Raw genomic sequence first — 18,913 nt, forward strand, 5'->3', positions numbered from 1 at the left:
CACAATATTTTGCATTCTGTTTCTCCGGTATGATTCAAACCAGCTGTTTGTAAACCATTATTTCCATTTTCCAAGATTTTGATACATCGCTTATAAGGTTACTGCCACTAAACAGTCCTTTCTTATTTTTGGTCCTAATATGCTTTGGGGTCCCTGAAGACACATATAAAGCTGCGAAAACAATAATCCACTCATAGTTATCATTGTTTTTGTTGTATATGAATGTGTCATACTTAACATTGCCCAACAGATCCTGTTTTCGTTGTTCTCGAAATGATAAACTGCGGTTTGCTCAGACTTCTTTCACGAAACCTGACCGATCGGCGTTGTACAGAGCATATGTGGCGATAACACCAAGCTTCGTCTTCATGTCAGCTATGAATTAATGGCGTCTCCTCTACACTTCTATTTGAAATAAACTTCGTTTTTTTTAACTTCATATATGGCATAAGTTCTTGAAACTGCTTAACCATGTCGAGAGAACTTTGAAATGAGCAATTTTGATCGTAGTTGTGATTTGGAGGACCCAGTCTCGTAAATCACCATCTGTAACGGTGCATTGCCTCTCACAAGCAGCTGGAAGACGCATCTGGAGAACTATTGCTCACGATATTTATTCAAGTTTAGGGGTGTATGTTGGCTGTTAATGGGGATAATGGGACAATGTTGTCATACTGATCAGTAAATCATTTGGACAGTTTTTCTTATACAGTTTCACGAGTTCCATTTTGGACCATATTTAGTACTTTGTGTAAGCGTTTGTTCCATTTATACATTCACCGGGTTTGTACACTGCTTAACGTTAGTCGTTAAACACAATGAGTATTATTTTAGTTTTATCTTCATTGTTACACTACGGCAAAAGGAACTGTTAATTAATATGAACATTAAATAAGTTACAGATTTGAGTGAACAGTAACTGCGGACAATTGTTTCAGAGAAATCGTCAACGAAAACTGAAATTCGCTTTACAAATTACGATCATGCCGAGTCGTGCCATTTGTTTACCGACACGTCGTCAACCCAGGATATGGACCTGCAATATTGTGCACGAACTATCCGCTACAGTTCCGGTAGTGCTGTATTCATCTCCAGGCACCTGGCGAGTTACGAATTTGGCAGTTATTAAAAATTTTTTTTTAAAACAAATAGTTGTACATCTTAGCAGTTAAAGTTTTGACGGGGTCTTTCTTTCGGTGTATTCTTCCTGTATAAAAAATTTCAGGGCGTGTTTCGTCATGTCAGATTGGACCATTCCCTTATTAGAGTTACGACGGAGAGAAAGCCATTTAGCTTTCGTCCGCCTATAGTGACCGTTAAAAATGAGCACAGCAACTGAAAATCTCACCAAATGTGATATATGCTCTGTAATATAGTATTTATTGGAAAAAATCTTAAAGTTGTTGACATTTATCGTGAATTTTGTGGTTTATACGGATCAAATGTGATGAATGAAAGTGTGGTACGTGAGTGGTATCGTTTGTTTGCAATTACATTGATGAATGCGCATGAAGATTACGAATGTAGCCGTCCATGTGTAGTCAATAAGGATCTTGTAGAGAAAACTAACGAAAAATATCATCAATACCTGCGTTTCAGTATATCTAAACCGTCGAAAAACTTTCTGAAGATTCCTTCGGACGTTTTGCATGAAACTGTGATTAACGAATTATGGTAGTAAATACCTGACAACCACACAATTGAACAGATTGCTGATTTCCTGGATTTTCTTTTTCCTTACGTACTGAACAGTGACCAGCCACGACATTCTGGTTCCTGTGCTAAGGCGGAGACAGCAACAAAACAGCGCAGCAAATCTATATTGAGAAGAACAAACGGAAAGTTGGAAAGAATTTGCAGTCTTCAAAGAATGGTTTTACGACATTTAATTGCTTAGATATACGTAAAACAAAGCTGACACGTATAATCTCGATGGTATGACGTTGTTGCACGAAACTGTAACCTTGAAGGAGTAAAAGAAGTGACATCTTGCAGGTGTGATAGTTATTTACCTTCTAGGAGGCAGATAAAACACCGTGAGGAAACGCTGAAAGGCGGGATGAAAGTGACAACTGAGGTATGTCCTTCTCTTTGAGCATGTACTGTGGCCGACACGAGTATCTTCAACATGATGAGAAATTTGTGTGCTTATTTTGTTGAGGGTACGCTTCAGTAGCAGTATAAGTCATGCAGTCAATAAACATGGTGACTTAGCAGATCAGTGATATCAACTATCACGTTATGCGATTTAGCGCACTCAGAAAGTACATTGGAATCGACCTTGGTACAGTAAAGAGGATATAACACTTGCAAAAACAACGAAAAATGGCCTACCAAATTTAAAAGAACGCGAAGTTTTACAGAAGCTCGGAATGTAGATCAAACTTCAGTGCGAGATGCTTTTAATACTTTCTGTAACAAAACTCTGTCTCGAAATCTGCAAGAAAACCCGAAGAGATTCTGGTCGTATATTAAGTACACCAGCGAAAACACACAATCTGCACCATCACTGGTGGACACTACTGGTGACGTTCCTGATGACAGTGTCACTAAAGCAGAATTAGTAATTATGGTTTCTCGAAATTCCTTCGACAAAGAAGACGCAGTAAATATTCTAGAATTCGAAACAAGAACAACTGCCAGCACGAGTAACTTAGAAGTAGACATCTTCGGAGTACAAAGCAGCATAAATCACTTAATAAAGACAAGGCTTCCGGTCCTTATTGTATACCAGTCAGTTTCCTCTCAGAGCATGCTGATACGGTACCTCCATACTTAGCATTTAGCAATCATACCAAGCGATTGCTCGTTGAAAGAACCATACCTAATGACTGGAAAGTTGCACAAGTTACACCAGTACCCAAAAATGGAAGTAAGAGTAATCCGCTGGCTTACAGATGCATATCGCTAATGTCGATTCGCAGTAAGATTTTGTAACATGTACTGCTTTCGAACATTATGAGCTATTTCGAAGAAAACGATTTATTGAGTAACAGCTAACAAGGATTCAGAAAGTATCGTTCTTTTGAAACACAACTAGCTCGTTATTCTCAAGAAGTAATGAGTGCTATTGACAGAGGATGTCAAATTGATTACATACTTTTAGATTTCCAGAGGCTTTTGATACCGTACCTCACAAGTGATTTCTAATCAAATTGCTTTCCTATGGAGTTTCGTCTCAGTTGTGCGACTGTATTCGTGATTTCCTGTCAAAAAGGTTACCGTTCGTAGTTATTACCGTTCGCAGTAACTGAGGGAAAGGCATCGAATGAAACAGAAGTAATATCTGGCGTTCCACAATGCAGTGTTGTAGGCCTTCTGCTATTCCTGATCTACATAAACGATTTAGGAGGCATTCAGAGTAGCACTCTTAGATTGTTTGCAAGTAATGCTGTCATTTACCGGCTTATATAGTCATCATATGATCAAAACAAATTGCAAAACGATTTAAAAAAAGACATCTGTTTTTCATTGACTCTGGATAATGAAAAGTGTGAAGTCATTCAAATAAATAACAAAACGAATATGCTTCATTTCGGTTACAAGATAAATCACACAGATATGAAGACTGTAAATTCAACTTAATACTTAAGGATTACAGTTACGAATAACTTAAGCTGGAACGATCACATAGATAACGTCGTGGATAAAGAAAACCAAAGGCTACGATTTATTGGCAGAACACTGAGAAAATGCAACAGATCTGCTAAAGAGACTGTCTAGACTATGTGGTCTGGGATCCACAATCAGATAGGATCGACGGAGAGCATCGAAAAAGTTCAAAGAGGGGCAGTTCGTTTTGTACTGTCGCGAAATAGAGGAAAGAGCGCGACGGATCTGATACGTGAATTGGGGTGGCAGTCATTAAAGCAAAGGCGTTTTTCGCTGCGTCAGGATATTCTCATGAAAATTCGATTGTCAACTTTCTCCTCAGAGTGTGAATATATTTTATTGGCACCCAGCTTCATAGGGAGAAATGGTCATCATAGCAAAATAAAAGAAATCAGAGTTCGCACAGAAAGATTCCAGCACGCAGCTCGAGAATGGAACGGTACAGAAGTAGCTTGAAGGTGGTTCGGTGAACACTGTGCCAGGCACTTAATTGTGAATTGCAAGGTAATCATGTAGATGTAGATAGCAGGGAAAGTCGCTCGTAAATGTTGACTCAGAAATGTTCAAATGGTTCAAATGGCTCTGAACACTATGGGACTTAACATCTGAGGTCATCAGTCCCCTAGAACTTAGAACTACTTAAACCTAACCAACCTAAGTACATCACACACATCCATGCCCGAGGCAGGAGCCGAACCTGCGAACGTAGCGGTCGCGCAGTTCCAGACTGAAGCGCCTAGAACCGCTCGGCCACAGCGGCCGGCACTCAGAAATGTAATGTATACCGTTTTAAATAAAGACGAACATCAAATTTGTGGATAGGAATCAAAGTCCACGACACAGGTTGCTTGGGGAAGTACTCGTAGTTAAAACAACTGTTTCCCGAGTAAAAGGGTGACCGCTCTAATACTGCAGTGGAAGCAGCGAATCAATTCTTGTATTTGTTGTTAATGAACAAAGAACTGTCCACTGCTTTAATCAGAGCGACGACTACAGCAAATGCATCTATGTTTTTATTATCATGCAATGTTGAAGAATGTATTAGGATTCACATAAAATTTGGTGCTGGGAATTTACAATATAACACGGCAGTACGATTCAGTTCCCGAAGACTCTACGTAAATGTGAATGGGGCAGTAGATCGCCTACACGCAAGACTTGCATGAAATTAGGAAGTTTCACTAAGTTGTGCGAATACACTGGCAGTACGGCAAAAATAAAGTAAATAAATCTCGTTCGTTGCAGATAAAACGTGTAATTTTCCAAAAGACAATGAATATGTTAAGTAGGACAACAATACTAAAGTTATTGTGCAAAAGTATAACAACAAATAAATAGGTTCTATCTTGAGAATTACCTGTTATAAGTGACTGAAGGCCGTTGATAGTATTCTATTAAGAGATGAAGATTGAATCTGTTACTTATAGCAATAAGGGTATTACTGTAGAAAGCATTTCTGACTTTAATGAAAGGTCCTACTTACCAGTGTGTATGTGTAGAACTGAAAATAACATTAATAATGGGCAAAGAATAAAAATTGGATTCAAGGACTGGGACACCTACCGTCTCACCATGTTTTGGTAAATGATCTACTCTAGATTCTGTCTCCTTTCCGGACTCGACCTTGGACCTGCAATAGGTTTACTGTTTACTGGAGCTATTTTCCTACAAAAGACTAGCCCTTAATTTAGATGCTATGTGTGCTGGTATGCCAGTTACACACTACCAACCTAATTTACAACCAGTTCCCTTACGATATGACCTGTATTTTGTCAGACCGAATAAGTCGCAAATTCCATAGTTTCTTATGAGCAGTTAACAGAGGTAAATATTTTTAAGATGCTGATCTACTGTATCCACTTTTAAGTTTGATTCTTATAGGGAATAACGTGTATTAAATTTGGCTAGTGATAGTCTGGTGGCTTTCAACCACGGTGGACTTGTATTTTACCTTTAATCTCTAAACTGGCAAAAGTCTACATCTGCTAGAAAATGCCGGTGAGATAGAAACAAAAGTATCGAGACAGCCACGCGTATGTGTAATTTTATTTTATATTAAGCATGCAACTGTTACAATTGGAATCACAAATAAAACACAAGACATACAGCAATGACATTTGTTCCTTCCACAACAAGGGTCAACCGTTTGTTTCCTCATTTTCAGTTGTGCGTTTTTGCTAAGAGACAGAAGTGTAGGCGACGATGATTTTACACTGATGATTACTGCAATGGCAACACCATGAAACGTTGAATTGGCGTGAAGTGTACTAGATGCTTGGATATGTAAGCCATTAGCATTTCAGCATAATCGCACAAAGGAGTCAGGAGTACAGCAGTCTATAAGAAATGATTACACAGCCTGTTTATCATTCAGAAATAGCATTAGAACATAGTTTGCAAGAAGACAGCGTTATGTCTCGTTTATGAAGTAACTCCACCGTGGTAGAACTGCTACATATCGACACAGTTGTTAGTCGTTCCTCGATATTTCCGCTCGCGTTGGATGGGATTTAATGACCGCCATGTGTATATGCAATCAATGGGCTCAGGTACTCATTCTCAACTCCATGCAAGGTCTCAACGTCCCCACGCTACTAGCGCACGACAGCTCAGAGCTATTGTTTATTCAGCTGCGTGGGAGTATACATCGATGTAACGTACATTGAGTCAGGTAATGGGCTTGTTTCCAGCAAGTGAAGTGAGACGACGTCTGGAACACCACCGATTGTCAGCGCAGCGATCATTATTATACTTCCCTTGACGTGCCAGTAGAGAGGTGACAACACTGGACGTGGAGTGACACCACATCATCTTTTCAGATGAGCCCTAGTTCCGTGTACAGCATTACGACGGACGTATTCGTGCACGGAAGCTGTCATTGCTGAGTCCGATGCTCAGCCCCTTTTGGGCAGCTGTTGCTACCAGAGGTGCACACCGTTTATAAATTTCGGACCCTGTATACTACCAAAACAACCGCAAATATAATCGTATACTACCAAAACAACCGCAAATATAATCAGTTATTCTTCCTACTATACTGTATAACAAAGTGCATAAATTGTATTAGCGTTCCTATCCGGTGTTGCAATTTTAATGATCGTCAGTGGGCGTCGCCTCTGTCAAGTGTTGGGTGTTTAGTTGTACAGTGCCTATATAAATGTTACAGCCATGTGTGGAGACAGTGGCCAGCCGCCAATTGCACGCACGAGGTGCAGGGCCCTCCAGATGCTGCTCCTGTTACTGCTGGCCGTGGCTGCACCTGCTGCTGCGGCGCCCGTGACGTCAGCAGAGGAACCCGCAAGCACCAGCACCGAGGCGACCACGGTAGGCGCTGGCGACCGGCTGCTCGAGTCTCTTACCCAGAAAGGTGAGTCAGTCGTACCGGCTGTCGTGTAAGCACAAACCTTCTTGCTACACTTCAACGAAACGTTCGTATTTTCAGATGAAAGAAAACCGAAAACAAATTAAAGTGACTCCAGAAAACGTGAAGATATTTCTGCGAAATTTGAGTACACGCTTCTACAAACTACTGTTTGCAAATTATTGCTATTTTGCTTATTTATGTCACCTTTATGTACCACACAACTACATGTTTGACAACAGAACTGAGAAAAAGTCAGAAGAACAACGCCATAGCCCAAGGAGCCGATAAACTGTGGAGCCGATAAATCGTGTACCTAAGAACTGCAATGTTGGACTACCAAATTGTGGTAGCACTTCAGAGTCTGAGGAAAGATGCTGAACCTTTCATGCTTATGATGTTCATAGAGGGATAATCATAAAGCACTAATTATCAACTCGAAAATAGAAGTTACGTAAAAAAATTTACTTGTTTGCAGTGTATGACTACAGTTCTGGTACACATTGAAATCTTAACCTTACATTACAGTAGCACGACGTTAGAGCAACCCAAACAAAACAGCGCAGTCCGTCTTAAAAGCAAAAAATCATGCAGTACTTCGTCCTCTGCATTTTAAGGAGAATAATGCTGAATTCTGAGTTAATAGAAGTGTTCAGCAACAATACACCATCATTAAGACACAGTGGTTAGGTGCTGCAGACACTCCCAGTCTGGTTAAAGAGTCAGAATGACGAAAAACGAAGAGGCAGACCATCTTTCTGCGGAGAATGGACAATCGAGAAGTAGAAAGCCTGGTACTCGAAAACAGGAATAAATGATCAGCCGATGCGAGTAGCGATGCTATGGGAATTCTGGCCCTTTGGTTGCCTACACTCAGGGGCAGAGGCAAATACATGACGACATCACATCTCTTTCCCCCTGCAACTCCCTCCCCTCACCTCACCTATGCCACACCACATTCATGGAAATAGGCGTGAGAGAGATAAACCAAGACACATGAATTTAAATCTCCCAATCATGGTCCAGTATTTTCTTGTCCATTATAACGAAACTGCCAATCAGTATGTACCCCCGGGCTGCCTACTTGTTCCCTACGTCCCACAATGTCCTCTTGATATCAAACAAATTTGGGCTCTTTCTGACCCCTCTCTCTTTACTATTAACTGCATATGTGTGATGTCAATCGGACAGTGCTAAGATGTGTACGTATGTTTAGTCAGCAAGGCCTCAGACAAGTCGAGATTTGTTGATCAGCTCAATTTCGCTCTTGTCTTATTTCTCATTTTACGGATATGCAGACCGTACAGGTATTATGTTCCTGTCAGAGGGGGCAGCTTTGTACTAGTGTTACGTACACTGAAGGAGGAGTGTGGAGAAATGAAGGAAAGGGAAGAAACTATTGATGTCAGCTGCATCAGGACTTGGATTCAGACCTGGAATCTCTCGCTTACTAGGCAGTTACGTTAACTAATGCTCCATTTGGACACAGTGTTTATCACTATCTCTGCACGCCTCTCAGCCAACCAATATTCCCACCTACAGCTGACTCATTCTGGTGAGAAATGAATCCACCACCTTCAGTACAGATGCATAATTACGTTCGACATCCTGTGGGAATCTCAAAGTAGCTTGTTCAGAGGGCATGGAGAGGGAGTGCGGATTGGTGGCGCTAAGTGGGGACGTGGCTTGGCAACACTACTGCCACAAACTCTGCGTTCAGATGACACAGTGTTTAACGCAACTGCTGAGTAATAAGGAGGAACAGGGTTCGAATCCCATTCTAGCACACATTTCTTACTCGTAGCCGATGATTCCGCACTAAAGTCCGAATGCGGCTGACATTAATAAATCCTTCCCTTTACTTTCGATTCCCCCCCCCCCCCCCTCCCTCCATCTTCAGTTTACATAGTATGTATCACAGCGGCGGATACCGCGTGGTATCTCTTCTTTTGGACATCTACGAAGAAACAGACACCATGCATTCATTTCATTTGAACTACTGGTCAGCCAAGAACAATTACCGAAAGGATGATCTGCAATGCTAAATAACAAGATGTGTGGCGTATTTAACAGTTCTTTACATGGTAAATCCTCAAAGTTCATCTATCTGAGAAAGGGCAGAGGCTAAAGTACCCTTTCGCCTGCACGGAAACATCAATGTGACTGCAAGAGAAATATTGAAAAAAAATCCCTACTGGTCTTACTTGCACATGAGTGTACATATGGGATAGTACCATGCAGCGCCTAGTCTATGTGACACAGTGCTACAGATTATCTGGTATCGAACTAGGGGTGGCATGTGAGGGGTAGCACATAGAGCTGGATAAAATACAAGATTCTGCTGGGATTTTTAACAAAGCGGAAATGTGTAATTATCGAGAATTCAACCATAATTTCAATGTGTGAGAAAACTGCAAAGCAAATAGGAATATTATTGTGAACAACGATAATACAGTTTATTGTGGTTGAGATCCAAATATAGAATCAAGATATGCAAGGAAGTTATCTGCCAAATAAGAAGTGCAGAACAAAGATATCAGTAACCATCTTATCGGTTTTGTAAAGTTCCCAGATATGGGTATGTGAGAAACTTTTACAACTTCCTTGGCTAAAGAACATATTATTACCAGACAGGAAGCTACGATTTGTGTAAGACTTTATAATGTTTGACCCTTGTATAACTTTGTATCAGATAATATCTAACCAATGCTAGTGAAAGCAAATACAAAGGACAGGATGCTTTAACTGCAGCGAAACCTGCGCACTAATGCTCTGTATGCATTCGACAGTTCACGCAATACAATGTTCGACGAAGGCTCCTGTGGAACCGATTAGCGCGGTATTCCGTGCTGTAAGACCTGATTTGAGTACTTAGACTGTGAACGAGCAGTTACACGGCTCAAATCTGGACGAAAAGTCACTACTGTGGCCACAATAATGGGTGAGTCCAAGAGTGCCACCTCGTGGTTATAAAAGGCCGCTGAAGGTAGAAATGCTGTGTGAAATCACGCCGGTGATTGTAGATGGACTACTGCACCGGAGAGGATAAGTAGCCCTAGTGGACATCTCACTTCTATGCAGACTGTTGCAGACCTCGAAGCCACTACCAGTATATGTGTCACTGTCAGAACCATTTCGCGGCGATTAAAGCAGGCTGATTTGTGTACGTGGAAGCTTCAATGACGCCATCGACGAGAATGAGTCTGTTGGTATAGGGACCACGTTGGTTGAGGTCAGCAACAGCCGTCCAGAGTGATGTCCTCCGACGAATCCTGCTTCACTGTGACGAGTGAAACGTGAAGATAGAGTGAAACATTTTACCCACCACAGAATGCTCATGAATTTAATCGGTACGGCCTAGGCGTTATGGTGTAGGCAGGCATTACGCGCAATGGCCGCATATCTCTGGTCGAGATACCGTTAAAGCACAGCGGTATTGTAGGTTGAGTGTTCTGATTGTGTTCTTGTGTTTAAGGGTGCGGTAGGCTCCGAATTTCTGTTTATCGATGGCAGTGGCTGCCCACATAGGACTGCTAACGTATCGAACGTGTGAAGATATTGAACGTATGGAATGGGCTGCGTGCTCCCCGGTCCTAAGCACTAAAGAGCATGCCTGAGATATTCTTGGCAACGTGTTTCTCAACGAACACCCCCTCCCCGAACCCTGCAAGAACTGCAAACCACCTTGAGAGACGATCAGGACAATATCTCCCAAGGAGTCCTGAACAGTGCAGAATGTACGTTAGTGCCCGAGGTGGGCCTACTGCTTACTGAGAATCTGATATCGACCTTTATGTTAGAAGTTCGACCTGTGTCAAACATGAACGTTATTCGCTTTCCCATGTGATGAAATATGTACCATTTTTCGTTACAAATATTCCACATCCCTCTGTTACATGTGTACTGTGTTTCATGTCCTCCATCACTTCCTGTACAACAGTGCCTCTGTTCCTCAGCTACCGTTAAGCAGTCTACAGATACTGCAGATAAGGATCGGATACAAAGAGTATTATTCCACAGATCTCGAAAAAAAAAGAAGCAATTTATCAAACACATCTGAAGCACGCCCTATTTCAGAAATTACTCTTTTAAGCGCGCAAATAAAACTGAAAATGGAAGAGTTTGAAATTAAAAAAAAAAACGCAGTCTGATATGTTTGGCGAAAAACTGTCATGAAGGAAGAATATACATTAATAAAAACAAAATATTACGACCACTGCCCAACTCGGCGTTGGACGCCGCTTGGTGGCACTGCGGGCTCGGGACACCGTAACAAACGTATGTAAGCGGAGTAGGTACGGACGGGGGATCACCCAAGTGAAGATATGGGTTGCAAAGGTGGAAATACACTCCTGGAAATGGAAAAAAGAACACATTGACACCGGTGTGTCAGACCCACCATACTTGCTCCGGACACTGCGAGAGGGCTGTACAAGCAATGATCACACGCACGGCACAGCGGACACACCAGGAACCGTGGTGTTGGCCGTCGAATGGCGCTAGCTGCGCAGCATTTGTGCACCGCCGCCGTCAGTGTCAGCCAGTTTGCCGTGGCATACGGAGCTCCATCGCAGTCTTTAACACTGGTAGCATGCCGCGACAGCGTGGACGTGAACCGTATGTGCAGTTGACGGACTTTGAGCGAGGGCGTATAGTGGGCATGCGGGAGGCCGGGTGGACGTACCGCCGAATTGCTCAACACGTAGGGTGTGAGGTCTCCACAGTACATCGATGTTGTCGCCAGTGGTCGGCGGAAGGTGCACGTGCCCGTCGACCTGGGACCGGACCGCAGCGACGCACGGATGCACGCCAAGACCGTAGGATCCTACGCAGTGCCGTAGGGAACCGCACCGCCACTTCCCAGCAAATTAGGGACACTGTTGCTCCTGGGGTATCGGCAAGGACCATTCGCAACCGTCTCCATGAAGCTGGGCTACGGTCCCGCACACCGTTAGGCCGTCTTCCGCTCACGCCCCAACATCGTGCAGCCCGCCTCCAGTGGTGTCGCGACAGGCGTGAATGGAGGGTCGAATGGAGACGTGTCGTCTTCAGCGATGAGAGTCGCTTCTGCCTTGGTGCCAATGATGGTCGTATGCGTGTTTGGCGCCGTGCAGGTGAGCGCCACAATCAGGACTGCATACGACCGAGGCACACAGGGCCAACACCCGGCATCATGGTGTGGGGAGCGATCTCCTACACTGGCCGTACACCACTGGTGATCGTCGACGGGACACTGAATAGTGCACGGTACATCCAAACCGTCATCGAACCCATCGTTCTACCATTCCTAGACCGGCAAGGGAACTTGCTGTTCCAACAGGACAATGCACGTCCGCATGTATCCCGTGCCATCCAACGTGCTCTAGAAGGTGTAAGTCAACTACCCTGGCCAGCAAGATCTCCGGATCTGTCCCCCATTGAGCATGTTTGGGACTGGATGAAGCGTCGTCTCACGCGGTCTGCACGTCCAGCACGAACGCTGGTCCAACTGAGGCGCCAGGTGGAAATGGCATGGCAAGCCGTTCCACAGGACTACAGCCAGCATCTCTACGATCGTCTCCATGGGAGAATAGCAGCCTGCATTGCTGCGAAAGGTGGATATACACTGTACTAGTGCCGACATTGTGCATGCTCTGTTGCCTGTGTGTATGTGCCTGTGGTTCTGTCAGTGTGATCATGTGATGTATCTGACCCCAGGAATGTGTCAATAAAGTTTCCCCTTCCTGGGACAATGAATTCACGGTGTTCTTATTTCAATTTCCTAGAGTGTACATTGAGATAAGCGACGCTGAACAAGGGGAGATTATTATTACGCAATGCCTGTGAACGAGTATCTCGAAAACGGCGAAGTTGGTCGTGAGTAACTACAGAAAGAAGTAGAAGGACAACAAAAATACAACTAGGCGCTAAATAGTTGGATGTCCACGAATATTCACAGAACGGGGGGTTCGGAGGCTTGACTGCTCTGTAAAGTAGACCACGTGGTGGTCTGTGGCATCTCTGCCGACAGGGCACAATGCTGGTGCACTCACAAGTGTTTCAGTGCATACCGTTCATCGTACATTGTTGAACATGGAGCTCCGCAGCAGACCGCCCTTACGTGCTAGCATGTTGACCCAGTGACACAGTCAATTACGACTGCATTGGGCAAAGGATCACATTTTTGATACAAGAGGTCGATGGTCGTCTCTACAATCGCCGTCATGGAGGTGGACGGTGGCTCGAAACGTGCAGCATTCCACGGACGGAGGCTGATGTGGGCCGTATTCTGCTACATCAGATATTCCCCTGCCCTTGTATGGGACACATGGTAGTAATCTAAGACACGCTGACAGGTCTGAATCACCTGCATCCCTTTATGCTTGATGTCTTCCCTGATGGCCCTTTATTTACGCGAATTACGTCTGTCACATACCTTGAAAATCCTAGAAACAAACTGTCGGATCCCTTATACACAGAATCAGTGAAGTATTTCGTTCCAAGGACGGCCAAACAAGCTATTAAGCAGGTGGTCATAATGTTTTGGCTCATCAGTATAAGTTGCTACTGGAGAAAAAACAAACTATAGCAGTTGTGCAAGTATGGTTTGTAAATACGTAGCAGATAAAAGCAGATAAAATCCTTGCGGAAGAATTTTGATGAAGATGCTATGTAAGAAAACCGACAAATCGTGTGTAAGCAGGTAGTAATTGTACAGCGTAACTGTATTTGTGGCAGACATTTATGTGTCCACTTTATACTTTTTTGAAAGTCTCTTAATGTTTGTGCTACACAGAGTGCTTTACATGTGCAACAAGTTTCTATATGCCGGACTGTGTGCGTTTATTTGTGTGTGAATGTTTGTGTTATGTTACGTTTTTTTGTGTTGTAAAGGAGACTTTAATGTTGTGTGGGTGAACAGCTGGAGCCACATACCTCCAGAACCCTACCAGGCACTTTTCAAATCCATGTCACGCTGATACGCTGCAGTATTGCGTTCCACTGGTGCAACAGCACGCTGTTAAGCTGGTGATCTTAACAGTTTGGCTCATGTGTTACATGGCTTGTGGTGCTAATCGCCGGTCTGGAAGTTTTTCCACATCGTCCTTCAGTTAAATCTTATATTTATCTACTATATTTATTATTCCAACTCTTTTTAAAATCATCATTGTTTATTTATCAAGTATTTCTCCTGCCGAAGAATAGAGGAACTACCATAATTTTATAAAATTTAACTTTAGTTTCATTCTTCACTATATTTTTTAAGTTTCTGTTAACAGTGGCTGACATGTCTTGGAATATTACAATTTTTTTAGCTACGTTTTGATCTTCTAGAAAATTTATTTCATTTTCTGGATACTTGCACCTTTTTACTTGGTCTGCCATTTTGTCACAAAAGGGAATTTTTGATCTTATGTATTCGACGTTTCTAAATGCCATTACTTTTGTATTACCAGTAAAAATGTTTATTTTATGTCCTTGGTATAGTAAGTTCACCCTGTGGACAGTGGTTTGCAACTTATCTTCATCGTAATATCTAGTGGGGAGCGGGAAGGAGGGGAAGACAGCTTGACATTATGAGTGAAGAATACGGGACGTGGAATGGAGCAAATCTTCCAGCTCTCCGTGAGTCGAATATGTGCACCACTGTTCAGGTAGAGCCAAAAGACGATAGCTGATCTGTGGTGGACACGCTGAAGTTTGTCTGGTAAGTGTACGTTCTTAGGAGTGTGTTGCAGTGCGTTTTTGTCCGTTTCTGCTCTTCAACTTATCTTAACAAAGTAATAACAAGACTGTAGTTTTAGCGCAATTGATTTAATAGCCACAAAAATTTCACTTGCAGAATAACCATCCATGGGTAGGAATGTCAGATTACTACTTTAATTAGTAACTGCACTCTCAGGCATTTGGGGCAAATTAATTTAAATGCATACACTACCGGTCGTTCGTCGTTGTTGGGTGCTGTTTTAAGACCATAGCACCGCAACGTACGGTTGTTGGAAACTTTTGCTCAGTTTGACGTCCCATACCCAGCTCGGACCTTCTGTCAAAACATTTTTCTCCACATTGTGTAGTTAACTGCTCATCAGCGAATGAACAAGTGGTTATTTGTGTTTTGTAAGATATATTTAAAACAGGGCGGGGTAAAAGTTTCAATTTTATCAAGAGATCGTCAGAATAAAACTTGGAGCTGCCGCGCTTCAAACACAACGACCCAAACCTTCAGTTCCCCAGCTTTCATCCTGTTGGATACATAACTTCGACTCTTTTTCTTTTGGTCATCAGTTCTCTTTTTTGATGCGAACCAACACAACTTCCTTGGCTGTATCAATCTCTTCATCTCAATGTATAATTTACACACAAGTCTTCTGTTATTTCCTGGATATATTCCAATTTCTATCTTCCCATACAGTTTCTTACTCTCTGCAGTTCCCTCTGATGCCGTGGAAGTTATTTCCCGATGACTTCACACATGTCCTATTGTCCTATCCCTTCTGAACGCCAGTACTTTCCAAATATTTCTTTTTTCTCCGATTCTGCAGAGAGTCTCCTCGTTTCTTATCTTATTACTAAACCTAATTTTTAACACCCTTCTGGAGCACCGCATCTCAAACACTGCTATTCACTTCTTTTCAAGTTTCTCCACACTCCAAGAAACTCTTCCATTCAATACTATGCTCGAGACGTACATTCACAGGAATGTCTTTCTTAAAAGCGATATTAAATACTAGTACCTTTCTTTTGGCGAGGATTCTCTCTTTACCTGCGCTAATCTCCTTTTCACATTTTCCTTGCTTCGTCTGCTATACACAATTTTCCTTAGAAGGTAGCAGAACGGCTTCACTCCTTCTAACTTTGGTGTTAAATTTATCATCAATCTCATTTCTGCTGTTTCTCAATACTTTCGTCTTCCTTCGGATTATTTTCAATCCATGTTCTGTCCTCGGTAGACTGTTCGTTCCATACAGCAGGTCTCTAATTATGCCTTGATTTTTACTTCTCTCATCGAATCTTATCATTGATACCTTTCACCCTGAATTTTCTATTCCACTCATGAACATTTATTTTCATTCCGTCATTGCTTCTTCGACGTACAATTTGAACAGCAGAGGCGAAAGAGTGTCACATCTTACACGCTTTTTAATACGATCACTTCGTCTTGATCATTCATTCTTATTCTCTCCTCTTGCTTCTTGCTCATATTGTATATTACCCGTGTTTCCCTACAACTTACACCCGTTGTTCTGAGAATTTCGAACAATGTGTACCAATTTACATTATCGAACGCTTTTCCTATGTCTACAGACCTTGAATTTTTAAAATCTTGCTTCCATTACTAAGCGCTACGTCAGAACTGTCTTTCTGGTGCCTTCACCTTTTCTAAAGCGAAACTGGTTGTCACATAAAAGATGCTTAGTTATTTTTCTGATATGGTGTCTCAAGTCTCACATTTCTATACAACAGCATGAACAGTCTCTTTTCCCAATGATTTTACAAATTGCGAAGGACTGTTATTTATGTCTTCTGCCTGATCTGATCTCAAGTCTTCTAACACCATGTCAAATTCTGTCAGCAATACTTGGTCCTCTGTGTCTTCCATATCGAGTTCCATATCTTCTATCATATGAGGAAACAGTTAGTTCCTTTCGTAGCGTCGTTCAGGGCATTGTTTCCACCAAGTCACTCTTTTCTCTACGTTTAACAGCGGAATTCCTCATCAACTCTTAACTTTTAGACGTTTGCTTTTAATTTCACCGAATGTTGTTTTGACTTTTCTTTACGCTGGATCACTACTTCCGGCGACCATTTCTTTTCAGATTTTTCCCATTTTTCCTGTGGCCACTTCGCCTTAGATTTTGTGCACTTCCTACTTACTTCATTCATAAGTGAGTTACGTTGCTATAGCTCATATTTATGCTTCCTTCTTTCGTACATCAATTGAAGTATTTCTTCTGTTAACCAACGTTTTTCCGAAATTACCATCCTTACATCTATATTCGTCTGTTTGACTTCTGTGATTATTCTTTTAAGAGATGTCCATTCCTATTGAACTGAACTGCCAACTTTGGTATTCACCTACTGTAAGTGCAGCGTCAAAGAATTATTTCATCATTTCTTAGTACTTATGTGTCTTAGATCTTTCCATGTTGATTTTTCCTGACTGTTCTCTTAAACGAACTTCAGCCTACTCTTCATCAGTACTAAATTTTGATCTGGGTCTATGTATGGAATATCTGATTTCGAAGTACAGCTTGTATCTTCTAATGTTTCCTGGCCTTTTCCTTTACATATTGAATTACACGTTCAGTGGTCTCATAAGCTCTCTCCTCCCTGCTCATTTTCTACTTGTGACGAGGGCCTGTGCAACAGAATTATTGTTGTTGCCGTTTGTTTGCTGCCAATTTTGATGATAAAAATCCTATCACTTCATTGTTCAAAGCAGCTCACTCTCTGACTCACTGTCCTATTTCTAAAGAATCCTACTCCACTTACACCATTTTCAGATGCTGCTGATAACACCCAATATTCGTCTGACCAGAAATGCTTGTCTTCTTTCCATTCTACTTCACTGACCGCTATAGCTTGATCATCTGCATTTCCCTTCTCAGGTTTTCTAGCTTTTTTATCAAGTTGGAACTTTTCACATTTCACGCTGCAACTCGTAATGTGTTACCCTTTCATTCAATGTTCAGTCTATTTCCTCCTCGGCAGTCATCTCCCACACAACAACATTTTTTTGCAAATCGAGAATCGTGATACTTTTTCTCTTAGAGGCCACATTCGCTGTGAACGTACTTTATATGACTTTAATGCCGCGGTTTTTATTGACTTCTGATTTGCTTGACCACTGCTGATTCTTGCGCTGTCTAGAGGCAGTTTCCCCGAGGGCAAAAAGATGCTCTGGTTATCTGCCTCCGCCCTTTCTGACATGTTTGTTTGTGGACGGAAGTATGTTTTTTCTGTTACGGAAACCAGCGTCGTGCACCGTTAGACCTGAGTAGCTGTGTGGTGTGCGCAGAGCGAGCGGCTTTGATGGCGTACGAGCTGGCGGCAGCGCTGCAGCAGCTGGCGGAGCAGGAGGCGGAGGTCGGTGACGTCACGGAGGAGGCGACGGCGCGCATCGTGACGCGGCAGGGGGACGCCTCCGACTACAGCGACGCGGAGAGCCGCGAGGAGACGCCCGCCACCACGCCGCTGCACCGCGCGCTCGCACTCCAGCCCTACAGCGCCACCACCAGCGTCGCTAAGGTGAGCGCGAGCCCGAGTCTTCCGACTGGAGAACGGTCGCCACTGTAACCTAATTCGCCATATCCACCAGTGTCTGTGCGTAGCGTAGTTTATAGGACAGGTGAAAAGGAAAAAAAGACAACATACCTCGTCTTTCTAGAAAGAACTAATACAGCCTTAAACTGACGGACTAGTGACACCGGACGTCTACTACCAGCTCGTGATGACTCATTCAGTGCGTATCAGTGCCGCTATAACCTGTTAAACCCTACCTGAATCACCTGGTGAATTCGTTTTGACCCCGAGCTCGCGGTGGTTTTGTATGCACACCCGAATTACACTCATGCTCATAAATTAAAGGTAATTGCAGAATGTGGTGCCGCACAACGTGGCACTACACAAAACTGGCGCCAATAGCACAGGCACATAGGGAACACACACGACACAGATCTGTAAGTCCACGGTTTCGGTGATAAGTTGAGAAAACCGTCCCGAAACACATGTGCTACAAAACGCCACTGTTTCCTGCGCATGTATCCCGACATCAATATGGCGTATGATCACCATGCACACGTACACAGGCCGCACAACGGGTTGACATACTCTGGATCAGGTGGTCGAGCAGCTGCTGGGGTGTAGCCTCCCATTCTTGCACCAGTGCCCGTCGGGGCACCTGAAGTGTCGTAGGGGTTTGAAAACGTGCAGATATAGGTCGACCGAGAGCATCCCAGA

At 42.9% G+C, this 18,913-nt stretch overlaps 1 protein-coding gene across 2 annotated transcripts in view; it reads left to right on the top strand.

Moving 5' to 3' along the window:
• LOC126162281 (uncharacterized) overlaps positions 1-18,913 on the top strand; it is a 64,450-nt gene that overhangs the window by 37,387 nt on the left and 8,150 nt on the right. For both annotated transcript variants that reach the window (XM_049918694.1, XM_049918703.1), the window contains exons 2-3: positions 6,779-6,979; positions 17,973-18,202. In XM_049918694.1, the coding sequence (XP_049774651.1) occupies positions 6,781-6,979; positions 17,973-18,202 (429 nt within the window). In that variant the 5' untranslated portion in view covers positions 6,779-6,780. The remainder of the gene's footprint in view (positions 1-6,778; positions 6,980-17,972; positions 18,203-18,913) is intronic.

The sequence above is a fragment of the Schistocerca cancellata genome, chromosome 1 (assembly GCF_023864275.1).
Source record: "Schistocerca cancellata isolate TAMUIC-IGC-003103 chromosome 1, iqSchCanc2.1, whole genome shotgun sequence".
NCBI lineage: Eukaryota > Metazoa > Arthropoda > Insecta > Orthoptera > Acrididae > Schistocerca > Schistocerca cancellata.